This window comes from Rhinoderma darwinii, chromosome 5 (genome assembly GCF_050947455.1).
Source record: "Rhinoderma darwinii isolate aRhiDar2 chromosome 5, aRhiDar2.hap1, whole genome shotgun sequence".
In the NCBI taxonomy this organism is placed as follows: domain Eukaryota; kingdom Metazoa; phylum Chordata; class Amphibia; order Anura; family Rhinodermatidae; genus Rhinoderma; species Rhinoderma darwinii.
The window spans coordinates 249,983,346-249,998,182 of record NC_134691.1 but is presented as its reverse complement, the minus strand read 5'-3'; the positions used below and the strand labels follow the sequence as shown (position 1 = coordinate 249,998,182).

General features: G+C 41.8%; 1 protein-coding gene across 8 annotated transcripts in view; it reads right to left on the bottom strand.

Moving 5' to 3' along the window:
• SUGCT (succinyl-CoA:glutarate-CoA transferase) overlaps positions 1-14,837 on the bottom strand; it is a 1,185,368-nt gene that overhangs the window by 595,910 nt on the left and 574,621 nt on the right. For 7 of the 8 annotated variants that reach the window (XM_075828569.1, XM_075828573.1, XM_075828570.1 and 4 more), the window contains one exon: positions 11,436-11,507. The exons of the other annotated variant lie outside the window; for it this stretch is intronic. In XM_075828569.1, the coding sequence (XP_075684684.1) occupies positions 11,436-11,507 (72 nt within the window). The remainder of the gene's footprint in view (positions 1-11,435; positions 11,508-14,837) is intronic. 8 annotated transcript variants of the gene reach the window in all.

The following is a 14,837-nucleotide window of genomic DNA, read 5'->3' as shown; positions in this document are numbered from 1 at the left end:
GTCTCAATACATAAAAAATACACATATTCAGTATTGGCGCAGCCGTAATAACCTGCACAACAATTTTTTGCGTAATTTATGATGTGTACGCTGTAAAAAATAAAATAAAAACTTCTTCCACTTATTAATGTGAGGCACAAGGTGTGATGACTTTAACCTCCATGTGCCTCACATTAATAGTAATTAACCCCATCATGTACCTCACACATTAACCCATTATGACTGAGAAACATGATGGGGTTAATTACTATTAATGTGAGGCACGTGGAGGTTAAATTCATCATCACACCACGCGCCTCACATCAGAAAACAGAAGAACTTTTCGTTTTTATTACTACTGGCAAAGTATCGTTTTGGTATCGAAATCGCAATACTACACAAAGTATCTAATTCCAAATTCTGGTATCGTGACATCCCTAGTCCTATTAAAGAAGAAGGGTCATATACATGGAAAATCGGTTACAGAATCTAGGCTAGATTAGGTATGGTCTTCTCAAAAAGGTGATAGGTTTCAAAGTATTAAAATATAGGCCACAAAGCAAACTATTTTCAACTCTATATAAATTGTATAACATCTATTTATGTCTGTGATACACTCTTAAGGCCCATTTACAAGGGCCAATATTCAGCCGAATGAGCTTTCTTAAAAAATGCTCGTTCCCAATTACTGGCCTGAATAAAAGGGGCAGTGATTGTTCGTCAGCCGATCATATCATTTGAACAACCTCTAAAATCATTGTTGTTCCCACATATCTTCCTGTGTAAACAGGGGAAGTGCTACCGACAATGATGCAAATTGATGGGCACCAAACAGTTGTATTACCGATCGCTCAGCCCCATACAGAAAGCATCGGCCCTTGTAAAAGAGCCTTTTAACGAGTGCCAATCGACTTGTTATATTGTCAATTGGTGCTCGTTATGGGCAGCCTTTCTTTGCATTTAGACAGGATATGATTATATCATAAAGGACTTCTCCAGTTTTATGTCAATAAAGCATTGCATAATTAAAGTTCTGTGACTTTTTAACATAGTTTGTTATGCATGCATGTTTATTTCAATAATGAGAAGAAGATAATCCACTACCAGACACTTGCGGCAATCGCTTATATTCTACGGGAGCAGAGGATAAGGCATGTTAGAATACAACATGACAAATTTTCGTCTTTCCCAACAGAAGACATTGGGGAACGTTTAGGCTGCCCCAGTGGCGTAACTATCGCTATAGCAGCCGTAGCGGCTGCTACGGGGCCCACAGCATGAGGAGGCCTGTGCCACCCGCCGGCACGGCCCCCTCTCCAATGGCCGGAGGCTCCGCTAGCAGCTGCTATGGCTGCTACAGCGGGACGCCACTGCAGGGTTTGTTCCTACAAAAGACATGCATCCCCTATCCACAGGATAGGGGATACAGGTGTGATCGCTGGGACGCCCAGCGATAAGGAGAACGGGGGACCGAAAGTCCCCCGAAGTTCTCCGTGAGAACTTCTTCCCCCCGGAAGTTCTTCCCCCCGGAAGTCCGAGGTTTGTCATGGAGAACTTCGGGGGACTTTCAGTCCCCCGTTCTCCTTATCGCTACAGAGGGGTCTGTATGGTGTTATCTACAGGGGGGTTCTATATGGTGTTATCTACAGGGGGGGTCTGTATGGCGTTATCTACAGGGGGGACTCTGTATGGCGTTATCTACAGGGGGGACTCTGTATGGCGTTATCTACATGGGGGTCTGTATGGCGTTATCTACAGGGGGTGTCTGTATGGCGTTATCTACAGGGGGGTCTGTATGGCGTTATCTACAGAGGGTGTCTGTATGGCGTTATCTACAGGGGGGCTGTATGGCGTTATCTACATGAGGCTGTATGACATTATCTACAGGGGGGATTTGGGGCTGCAAGACGTTATCTACAGGGGGCTGTAAGGCGCTATCTACAGGGGGCTGTGTATGGCGCTATCTACAGGGGGCTGTGTATGGTGCTATCTATAGGGGGGCGCTGTGTGCTGGAATCTATAGGGAGGCACTATCTACAAGGGGGGGTTGTATGATACCCAGCGGAGGGGGGGGGGCCCAGTCAAAAAGTACAAAGTGGGCAGGTTTGCCCAACATTTATCTAATACCTATGGTTACCTTAAACAACCCTCTGTGAGCAAGACAAAGCTGCAGCATACATTTCTCTTCTGTCCTAAACTCCAGCCCTTACTCACACCTACATATTGCAGCAAACACTAAGGAGATAGTTTTACTTTGATCACATAGGATTGCATAAACTATAACATAAAAAAAAACTCAGCTATATGCAGGAAAGAGATATAGAATAGCCTGTGTATGAAAACAAGAATAATTCCATTCACTGACAGCAAGAGAGATCTGTAAAATAATGAGCTCAAAGTAAATTATACAGCTATATAACTATTCATTATACAAGCCTTATTTATACAACCCGTTCAAGTGGGCTAAAGATACAAAACACCATGGAACATAAGGGAAATATCTAAGGGTCACTATAAGGCCTTATTCACACGAACGTATAATACGTCCGTGCTACGCGCGTAATATTCACGTGCGTCACACGGACCTATGTTAATGAATGGGGCCGTTCAGACTGTCAGTGAATTTCACGCAGCGTATGTGCGCTGTGTCAAACTCATGACATGTCCTATATTTGCCCGTTCTCCACGCTGCACGCACCCATTGAAGTCAATGGGTGTGTGCAAATCGCGCTCGGCACACGGAAGCACTTCCGGGTGCCACGCGTGATACGCGCTACTGTAGCAAAAACTATGAATGAAAACAGAAAAGCACCACATGCTTTTCTGTTAGTAAACATAAAAACAGAGTGTCATCTTGATGCCGGCTATGCACCATATGCTGATGACACACGGACCTTTTGTGCGCGCAAAACGCAGCGATTTTTGCAATCGCAAAACACACACTCTCGTGTGAATCCGGTCTAAGAATGAGAGAAATATAGAGGGACTGCAGAAATCAAATATTGTGTGGTTGCGTTTACAATTATTGAGATCCAAATATATAATTTTCTAATAATTATTTTTTCTGAGCAACCATCAATTTCAACATTTTGATAAAGTTTGGCCCTTTCCTAACATTTTTTTTAAAATATTTATTCAATGTTGTATAAAAATTGTGCAGTATTTAATCTAATAGCAGCTATATAACTTTTCTTTAACAAGATCAAACGTTCCATACAGTACACTACATTCAACATGTCTGCAACCACTTAGCACATTTATCCTGTGCATATATCTCTAAGGCAATGTAAATAACTTCACAGGCAAAGCTCTATGTGTGTTTAGTATTTGTACCACTGGACCTTCCTATGAAGCCTTTCTTTAATCAACGATGAAAGGCATAAATTCATTTTCTGCACACTTGAAATCCACTTCACAGCTTCCCTTGACGACGACACTACATGTTTCAACTTTGATTCAAATTGTAACTAGTTTGTAGCCATCTAAGACATATCTATAACTTTGGGTACATGGGGAGTGCAGGAGTGTTTGGTTCTCAGGCTTTGCATATTTTGATTTTATCTGTTATTTATCTATTTATATATAAAAAAAGAAAGTATATATGAATTGGAAAGGTTACAATTACACCTGTCTGGTTGTTCTTTCCCCAAACCTCTATCAGGCTTAGCCCCTCCACATCCGATTTTTGGCAGATCCTGTTAGAATTTACACTATCTTCTCTACTCCTTTTCACAACACCCATATATTTTTTTTAAGCTATTCTGTCCATTTGAAAATGGATCTGTGTTTACATTACGTTTAGAGAAAACATTCAGCGCACACGCCAGGAAAGCGCATGCACTGAAAGTAGCCATAGGCCCTCAATCACCAGGTCATTTTGGCCTCCGTCAGCTGGTGTTCATCGGCACACTATCTTACACTCATTTCTTTTTTTAAGTTATGCTGCCCATTTGAAAATCGATCTTAGGCTGTCTTTACATCACGTTTAGTGAAAACATTCGGCAGCTGGGAAACCACATCCACTGAAAGTAACCATAGGCTTCCATTCACCTGGTGTCATTTTGTCAGGGTGGTATGCTTTAGCAAACCTTTTTTATACTGTATAGGAAAGTTCAGCATACAATGTGGTAGACATTTTATTTTACCTTGTGGTTAATGGCCGACGTATGCCACCATAACAAATCCTGCACACGACCGAAATCGGGCCGTGAAAAACGGTCCGTGTGTGTCGCCCGGATATCCTGGCCCGACCACGGTACAGGTGAATGAAACTCCTGGCATCATAGACATTTATGATGCTAGGCGTCTCTGCCTCCCCACGGAACTGGTTCCGTACGGTATCATTTTGTTCAGCACGGAACAGCAATTACCTGGTGAGGTAGGGACTCCTAGCATCATAAATATCTACAGGGTGGGCGATTTATATGGATACACCTAAATAAAATGGGAATGGTTGGTGATATTAACTTCCTGTTTGTGGCACATTAGTATATGGGAGGGGGGAAACTTTTCAAGCTGGGTGTTGACCATGGCGGCCATTTTGAAGTCGGCCATTTTGTATACAACTTTAGTTTTTTCAATGGGAAGAGGGTCATGTGACACATCAAACTTATCGAGAATTTCACAAGAAAAACAATGGTGTGCTTGGTTTTAACGTTACTTTATTCTTTCATGAGTTATTTACAAGTTTCTGACCACTTATAAAATGTGTTCAAAGTGCTGCCCATTGTGTTGGATTGTCAATGCAACCCTCTTCTCTCACTCTTCACACACTGATAGCAACACCACAGAAGAAATGCTAGCACAGGCTTCTAGTATCCGTAGTTTAAGTTGTTGCACATCTCGTATCTTCACAGCATAGACATATGCCTTCAGATGACCCCAAAGATAAAAGTATAAGGGGGTCAGATCGGGAGACCTAGGGGGCCATTCAACTGGCCCACGACGACCAATCCACTTTCCAGGACACTGCTCATCTAGGATTGCTCGGACCTGACACCCATAATGTGGTGGTGCACCATCTTGCTGGAAAAACTCAGGGAACGTGCCAGCTTCAGTGCATAAAGAGGGAAACACATCATCATGTAGCAATTTCAGATATCCCGTGGCCTTGAGGTTTCCATTGATGAAGAATGGCCCCACTATCTTTGTACCCAATATACCACACCATACCATCAATTTTTGTGTTCCAACAGTCTTGGAGGGATCTATCCAATGTAGGTTAGTGTCAGACCAATAGCGGTGGTTTTGTTTGTTAACTTCACCATTCACATAAAAGTTTGCCTCATCACTGAACAAAATGTTCTGTGTAAACTGAGGGTCCTATTCCAATTTTTGTTTTGCCCATTCTGCAAATTCAGTGCGCCGATCTGGGTCATCCTCGTTGAGATGCTGCAGCAGCTGGAGTTTGTAAGGGTGCCATTTGTGAGTAGCTAATATCCGCCGAAGGGATGTTCGACTGATGCCACTCTCCAGTGACATGCGGCGAGTGCTACGCTGTGGGCTCTTGCTGAATGAAGCTAGGACAGCCACTGATGTTTCTTCATTAGTGACAGTTTTCATGCGTCCACATTTGGGCAAATCCAACACTGAACCAGTTTCACGAAACTTGGCAAGCAGTTTGCAAACTGTAGCATGGGAGATGGGTGGTCTCGTAGGGTTTCTTGCATCGAAATCTGCGCAATGACCCGGGTACTGCGTTCACCAGACATCAACACAATTTCTATCCGCTCCTCACGTGTTAACCTCTGCGACATGTCAATGGCTGTAAACAAAGAGAAACTTGTAAATAACTCATGAAAGAATAAAGTAACGTTAAAACAAAGCACATCATTGTTTTTCTTGTGCAAGTCTCGATAAGTTTGATGTGTCACATGACCCTCTTCCCATTGAAAAAACTAAAGTTGGATACAAAATGGCTGACTTCAAAATGGCCGCCATGGTCAACACCCAGCTTGAAAAGTTTCCCCCCTCCCATATACTAATGTGCCACAAACAGGAAGTTAATATCACCAACCATTCCCATTTTATTTAGGTGTATCCATATAAATGGGCCACCCTGTATGATGCCAGGAGCCCCATTCACCTGTACCGTGGTCGGGCTGGGATATCCGGCTGACAAACGGACCGTTTTTCACGGGCTGTTCTCGGTCGTGTGCAAGAGCTGTAAGGCTTTACAGTGACATAAGTCAAAAATTTACGTCAGGGAATAATATACCTCTGATATATAGCCCCAGCGTGATGTGAAAAGAGCCTTAGATGGTTATTTTTTTTTTTTTTTTTTTATAAATGGGAGTCAAATACAGATGAAATAGGGCCCATCATTTCTACTCTATTTGTATTTGTTTTAGGCTGTATTTTTTCTTATCATTATAAAATTATTCTGCTAAACAAATTACAAATCCTGGTGTGAACAGTAGGAAGTAAGATGCAGTAGCATGTAGGATACATAATGTATGAATATAAAAGTTTAAATGTCCCGGCGGTGAATCCTCGGTGTCAAGATCAGGTAGGGGCGAGCTAAACTATGTTGTGGAGACTAATAGAGCCCTCATATACACACTTGTGGTTTCCCAGAATAGTCTGATTGGTTGCCAGTGCTAGAATACATACAGTTGTAGTTAGTGGTGAGTCAGGAACATAGCCACAGAAGACCCGAGGAATAAGTAGAGATATAGGACAATTCAAACACGTGAACCAGAAGGTTGATGGACATTAATCCAGTCGGACAAGACCAGAATCAAAAGAGAGAACTAAGAATCAGGAACACAGAGGAAGATTAGCATCAGAATACACACTAAGGCCGGATTTACACGAGCGTGTGCGTTTTGCGCGCGCAAAAAACGCTGCGTTTTGCGCGCGCAAAAGGCATTTGACAGCTCCGTGTGTCATCCGTGTATGATGCGCGGCTGCGTGATTTTCACGCAGCCGCCATCATAGAGATGAGGTAGTCGACGCCCGTCACTGTCCAAGGTGCTGAAAGAGCTAACTGATCGGCAGTAACTCTTTCAGCACCCTCATCAGTGAATGCCGATCACAATATACACCAACCTGTGAATAAAAAAAGACGTTCAAACTTACCATGAACTGCCTGCTTCCTCCAGTCCGGTCTCCCGGCCGTTGCCTTGGTGACGCGTCCCTCTCTTGTCATCCGGCCCCACCTCCCAGGATGACGCGGCAGGCCATGAGACCGCTGCAGCCTGTGATTGGCTGCAGCCTGTGCTTGGCCTGTGATTGGCTGCAGCTGTCACTTGGCCTGAATTGTCATCCCGGGAGGTCGGACTGGAGGAAGGAGCCGGGACTTATCGGTAAGTCCGAACTTCTGTTTTTTTTTACACGTATATGTATATTGTGATCGCAAGTCACTGTCCATGGTGCTGAAACAGTTTAAGTCTTTGAGCACCGTGGGCAGTGACTGTCTCCTGCCGTCGCGTACCCGAACATTTTTTGCCGGGTTCGGTCAAAACGAGTTCGGCCGAACCCGGTGAAGTTCGGTGCGCTCATCTCTAATTTGACACTCCGTTTGGATGTTTGTAACCAGAAAAGCACGTGGTGCTTTTCTGTTTACATTCATCCTTTTGACAGCTCTTGCGTGATTTTCGCGCATGCAACGCGGGACCGTCCGTGTGGCATGCGTTGTTTTCACGCACCCATTGAAGTCAATGGGTGCGTGTTGCGTGAAAAACGCAAGAATATAGAACATGTCGTGAGTTTTACGCAACGCACTCACGCAGCGCAAAATTCACGCATCGTCTAAACAGCCCCATAGACTATTATAGGTGCGTACGACACGCGTGAAAAGCACGCGCGTCGCACGCGCGTATAATACGCTCGTGTAAATGAGGCCTAATGCTGAGGCACAGGATGGCTAAGCTAAGCAGTATTAAATATCCCATCAGCTGTGCCAGTTGCCATAAAGACATGATATGGCCAGAGAATAAGATTTGGAAATAGTGCTGGAGCAGTGATAACAACAGTGTAACAATGCTGATTCTCAGATCTGGAATTTAATAGGAGGGGCAATCAACACAATTCTTAATGTAGCCAGATGTAATGCAAGTTATGTGCACAAGAAGAGAGATCTGTGTAGTCAAATGTGGTGCAGGGTTTAGTACACAAATAGAAGGATCAGCTGTAGTCAGGCTTTAATGCAGGATATGGCACACAAGGAGAGAGCATAGACATAGTTAGTCATAGTACAGGGTTCAGTACACAAGGAGAGAGATCAGCCGTGGTCAGACATGATGCAGGGTTCAGTACACAAGGAGAGCTGAGAACAGTAAAACAATATCACTGGCAAGCCAAAATAATCAAGCACAGGTAGCACAAAGCTGATGGCTAAAGGGGTGTTTCCAAAATAAAAAATTATCACCCATCGTACTGCTGGGACCCCCAGCGATCATGAGAACGGGGGCCTGAACCCTCCCTCACACAGTGAGGAGGAGTTTAAATATTCAATGTCTATGAGACTGTACTCGACTGTTTCCATAATTTCCATAGACCTTGAATGGCGCAGCAGCACGCATGCTCGAGAATCATTCCATTCAATGTCCTGCTCTTGAGAAGTGAGGAGGTACAGGGGGTCCAAGACCCCATTCTCACAATTGTTGGGGGTCCCAGTGGTGGAGCCCCCATGATCAGACAATTATCCCTTATCCTGTGGAAAGACACATTTTTTTATTTTGGTACTACCCCTTTAATATAGAGCAGCATCTACTGTGATTGGAACCAAAGCAAGTGCAGTCCACTATCTAATTGCTAGGCGTAGAAAACAAGCAGTGTGGTTAATGCTGTGAAGAATGACTGGCAAATTCAGAGTTAAAGTCCAGGTAAGTACAGTTCCTGATTTTATTTAATAGGCCTGTTTAGGTAACAACGGTGACATTTTCTTTGCAGTTAACCAGCATAAATATTCTTCAAAGGTTCCCATGAATTATCTTCTAACCCATACCCTTGTTATTGTTTCTACAACATATTTATTTGCTTCCTGAACTGTTACAGAGCAGATTCTGTCCCACAAGACTTAATATTGGGCCTGATTATTATGTAACATCACTGGTTCTCAGATCTGGAATCCAATAGGAGGGGCAATCGAGACAGTTCTCAATTGTAGACAGATGTAATGCAAAGTATGTTCACAAGAAGAAAGATCTGTGTAGTTAAAGAGACTCTGTCACCACATTATAAGTGCCCTGTCTCCTACATAAGGAGATCGGCGCTGTAATGTAGGTGACAGTAATGCTTTTTATTTAAAAAAACAATCTTTTTTCACAACGTTAGGAGCGATTTTGGTTTATGCTAATGAGCTTTCTTAATGCCCAAGTGGGCGTTGTACAGAGGAGTGCATGACGCTGACCAATCGGCATCATGCACTCCTCTCCATTCATTTACACTGCAATAGCGATATAGATATATTGCTATGTGCAGCCTCATACACACACCCTAACATTACTACAGTGTCCTGATAATGAATACACACGAAATCCAGCCTGGACGTCATGTGTACTCAGAATCCTGACACTTCTGACTCTTTTTTTGTGAGATTCCGGCAAGTGAAACCAAATCTCGTTTAGCTCCGTGATCTCGCGAGATTTCGTATCCGTTGCTGGAATCTCACAAAAAAGAGTCAGAAGTGTCAGGATTCTGAGTACACATGACGTCCAGGCTGGATTTCATGTGTATTCATTATCAGGACACTAGTAATGTTAGGGCTTGTGTATGAGGCTGCACATAGCGATATATCTATATCGCTAGTGCAGTGTAGAGAAGTGCATGATGCCGATTGGTCAGCGTCATGCACTCCTCTGTACAACGCCCACTTGGTCGAAAGTAAAAGTACGCCCACTTGGGCATTAAGAAAGCTCATTAGCATAAACTTAAATCACTCCTAACTTTGTGAAAAAAGATCATTTTTTTAAATAAAAAGCATTACTGTCACCTACATTATAGCGCCAATCTCCTTATATAGGACATAGGACACTTATAATGTGGTGACAGAGCCTCTTTAACCATGCTTAGATGTAATGAAGAGTTCTGTACACAAGGAGAGAGATGAGCCATGGTCAGATATAATGCAGGGTTTGGTACAAAAGGAGAAAATTGGTAGTGAGCACAAAAAAAGCTACATTCCCTGCAAGCCAAAGTATTCAGGCACAAGAAGCACAAAGCTGTGGGTTAATGGAGGGCTGGAAATACTGTGAATGGCCACAAAGTAAGTGCAGTCCATTATCTAATTCCTATTTGCAGAAAACACATAGTTGGACGAGGTTGAACAAGCAAGTCTCTTCCTAGCAGTGTTGTTCAGGCTTCAAAGTATGACGTTGAGTCCAGAGTTCAAGTCCTGGTAAGTTCAATTCCTGACTGACGAGTGTCAAAAACTAGCACCTTAAAGGGAACTGGTCACCAGCATTTCACCTACTAAACCAGCATTACCTGGTGGTAGTGGGTGAAAAATCATTTCTATATAACCCATAATTGTCTTCTTAGTCGGCTCTGTAGCTTTAGTATTCAGTTTTTTAGTGTTCCCACAATGTATGCAAATGAGCATAAAATAGTCAAATCTTCATTTGAAAAGAGTCATATCTTCATTTCTCAAGTCTTTCCGAGTTTACCCCGCCTCCTTACTTTTGATTGACAACTCCTCACCTTCCCCCAGCACACAATATCCCGCGCTTGTGCACACAATATCCCGCGCTTGTGCACACAAAGGGACACCGGATTATTACGATAAAAGGCGCAAAATGTTTGCAGACCGTTATTTACATTCGGAGGAGGAGTTTAGGAGAGGGGATAACGGCAATGAACTTTTTATAGCAGCGGCCAGTGAGGGATATGTAAAGCTCAATTGGTGAAATGCTGGTGACAGGTTCCCTTTAAGACCAGGGAGAGATAACAAAAGAATGTGTCTCTGGGACATTCTTTAAAGGCTTTGCACTCCAAGTGGAGGGTATTGCATACAAAGAAAAGACAGCTTGTGATACAGGGCAGTCCAGATAATATATTTGCCTGTTATTTATACAAACCTAAGCATCTTTTGCATGTCAAATATAATGGTTATATATGTCTATACCAACCAAATCAAGTTTTCTAGGGCTTATTTGGGATTTACCCAATTTTTCTTGTTTTATAGCAAGTGGAAATCAGAGACATGTAAAACATTTAAACAAGTGAAAATAATTTTCGACAGCAATTCAGGAATAAATTCTGTATTTCCATCAAAATGTATGGATTAATTACCATTAAGTATTCTGGTATGTGTCAGGTGGGTCATGTAAAGGACCCAGTAACTCAGCAATGCTCAGTTTTGCCAAGAATAATAATAATTAGCCCATTATCAAACATTTACCCCTATCACTCATGTTTTTACAACTTAGAATGTTTAAGAAAGTGAATTAAAAGAGAAGCATGCAGGCTATGTGTTGCAGGGAACACATGCATTACATCACCATAACACTTACCCTGCAAACAGTAGAGAACTGTTGATCGTTGCCTGCCCCAATTACAAGGTAACCATCCTTTGCTTTAAATGACTGAAAAAAAAATATAAGGTCAGCATAGAAAGTACATTCAAAACATTTCGTGCTAAAAAAAACATGTTTACTTTGCAACTTATATTTTAATTATCACACAGAAAGACTCCATATGGTGATGTATTTAAAGATGTTGGGCTTACTAAAAACATTACTCAGCAATGATGATCCAGGGTTCAGATAAGGTTGTGCTTTAAGATGAGCCTCTAAGACTGGACAAAATCCAGTTGTTGTTTTTTTATGGGTTAAAACTAACAGTATGGAACTTTATATGTGGTTTGAAGATACAAAATGCAGCGCATTCAGTAAAATAAGTTTTTATTCCTGCAACGTTTACAAAAATAAATAATTTTTTTATACTGTAGTTAGTAGAAAAACATTGAAAGGGAAGTATGACAACGTAAATCAATGTGAAATAATGACATAAACTTAGAGAAACAGGCCTTACATATACTAGTATACTTCTAAAAAAAATTGTTTAGATTATAGCACATCTTTAAAAAAATATGTGCTCACCAAAACCACGTGAAGGACTTCTGAAACATAAACGTAAACAACAACAAAAAGTAAACCCACCAAAAATACATGCTCAACCAGTCTCACTCAATATTTTCGATAGATTATACTATTTTATCAATAATCAATAAAAATGTGTGACAATTCCAAATGGGAGGTTGATACATATTTGCCTCTTTTCCTAGTTATTCTGAATAGTAATTTGTCCTGACCCATAAAGTTGATGTAAAATCTCCCCTAAAGACGTTGTTGATGAAGGATCTATCCAAACATTAAAAATAGGTGGAGAGCCTCGCAAAGTAAATCACTGTACATGCTCACTTGGGAACAGGACTTTAACAGGCAATTCTCTCTAGATGAGTGGAAGCATGCCCCCTCTTGGAATAAAAGAATCTGGGACTCTGTCCAGAAACTGTTTCTCCGCTGGTACCTTAACCCAGCTAAATTTGCAAAAATGGATAATACCTACCCAGAGACCATCTGGAGAGAAAGTGTCTATAAGTCTATAAGACTTATATCCATATGTGGTAGTCATGCCTGGTAGTCAAATCCTTCTGGTCTTTGATATACACCTTCATATACACAGTGAATACTTACTTTGCTTCATCTAATCCAGCGTTGGAGCTATGTTTTTTGGAGGCAAACCGTCTCTCTCCTGGCCATGCAGTAGTTATAAGTCATAACATTCTAGACTGGCTCTTGCTCAACATTGGAAATCTTCTGTTCCCCCTCTCTCCGAGAGGTAATTAATTGAGTTCTCACTCCTGCAAGATGGAACAGTTGTATTCCTCTAAATATCCCAAGAACTCAGCAAATACACATCCGTGGGGCTCCCATGGATTCTCTTTCAAACTATTGCTTCCAAGTGAATGTTATTTTATTGCTCGCCTACGTGGGCTCATAACTTGTTAGAATGCTGTAGAGGGTTGTTCCTCTTTTATCTTTCCTGATAGTATATGCCAAATAAATAACTGACTTTTGTTACTTGCTACTTATATATTTACCGTAACTTTATACTCAGGTATACTCTTGTCATTTTTTGTCCTTTTTCTTTTGCTTCCTTTTTCTGTTCCCCTACCCTCTGTTCTGATATCCTGGCAATGCTATGCTAACACGGTATGCATAACTTTTTATTTGATACCCATATTGTATGTTTTGATAAACTTTCAATAAAAATCTGATTACAAAAAAACAAAACGTAAGTAACGAAAGTAAGATTTTCTTGTTTTATAATTTATTTCAACCTTTTTCTCTTTAATGAGCAGAAATCACTTTTTGTTTCTAAAAATGTACACAATGTTTTTTATAAAAATGGTGTCATGAACCCATAGATTTATATGAGCAAAAAACCCATACAGATCCATGGAAGCAAGCTGTGTCTCACATGAAGACTTTCAGCACTGCTACGAAGAATGGCAGTGTGGCTGGAACCGTTGTGTTCAGTCCCAGGGGACTTACTTTGAAGGTGATCGAGCCTAATTGTATGTTTTTTTAATAAAAATAATTTTTGGGGAAATCATTCTCTTTTCTTTTGGGACGCACCCCGTATACTGTAATGTACCCATGGATTTCCATGGGGAAAACATAAGTCAAAGGTGCTAAGGTTTTTTGTTGGGATGTTGTTTTTTTTCCTGTATTGAAAAGTGTGACCAGTATAAGTATAAATTGATTGTATAATGAAACTTATTGAGCGGCCATTTGCAGCCTCATGGCATACAATATGTCTGACAGGAAAAAAATAATAATACTAAAATAAAAAAAGACATATACCTCAATTATAAATATATTTAAAAAAACCGAAAACATGCTGACTTACTGTAGTTTTGATGTCACAGATATAAATTACCTACAAAAATTACAGACAAGTCAAATGTGTATAATCAATGCACTGTATCCACCTACTCTGACAACTGTCAAATTACACTCCTCAACTATGCAATTCTAACACCAAGAAGGACGAGCCGTAAAGTTATACAAATCGAGGAAGTAGCAGGCGTCGCTAAGATATTGAAATTATAAAAATTTCAAGCACCTAGCTCCAATCTGTGGCATATGGCAGGGGCATAAAAGCCAGATTAAAAGCAACGTTTTTTAGCCACATGAAACCTCAAAAATCGGATCAAGTGGTGTGGGATGATTGTGCGTTGCCTCCTGTTTGATGACATGCCATGCCGGTTATCACCACTTGTCGCAAACTAAGAGGGACAGAATCCTTGAACTGAGAGACCTTGGTTTATTTACTATGGCAGATCACTACACACCTAGGGGGAGATGTCAGCACTGTTTAACGTTTCGTGTCCCGGAGGTTGGGAGAGTAAAAACAAACGGGAATGACAGCAAGACAGCAAGTGTGCGGAGGTGAAATTCTGCACGGACGGATCATCTGATTGGAAGAATGGGGCCAAGTGATCCATTCTGTACAGCAAGTGAAATTGGACGTCACATCCTAAGCCTAGGGCGGCAACCAGTGTCGGCACAAACCATCAGAAATCATTTGCACTGACCACACACCACCGCTCTCACAGGCTATCGTTGTGCACAGCAAGGTCAATATGGAGGCTGGAATGGAGGTCTATCCTCTCTAGCGATGAGTCCTGCTTTTGTCTACGACGCAATCATAGCCGGAGATTGGTCTGGACAGCCAAGTGGGCAATGCCATGAAGAGACCTCCACAAGGGAACACCACACGGTTCGACTCCCGGGATTATGCTGTGGGATAATGTACGGTTGCCTGACCCCTCTAGTTTTAATTTCAGGTATACTAACAGCTGGTCACGATCTAGGGGTATGTGGACCCAGTAGGCCACTCCGCCA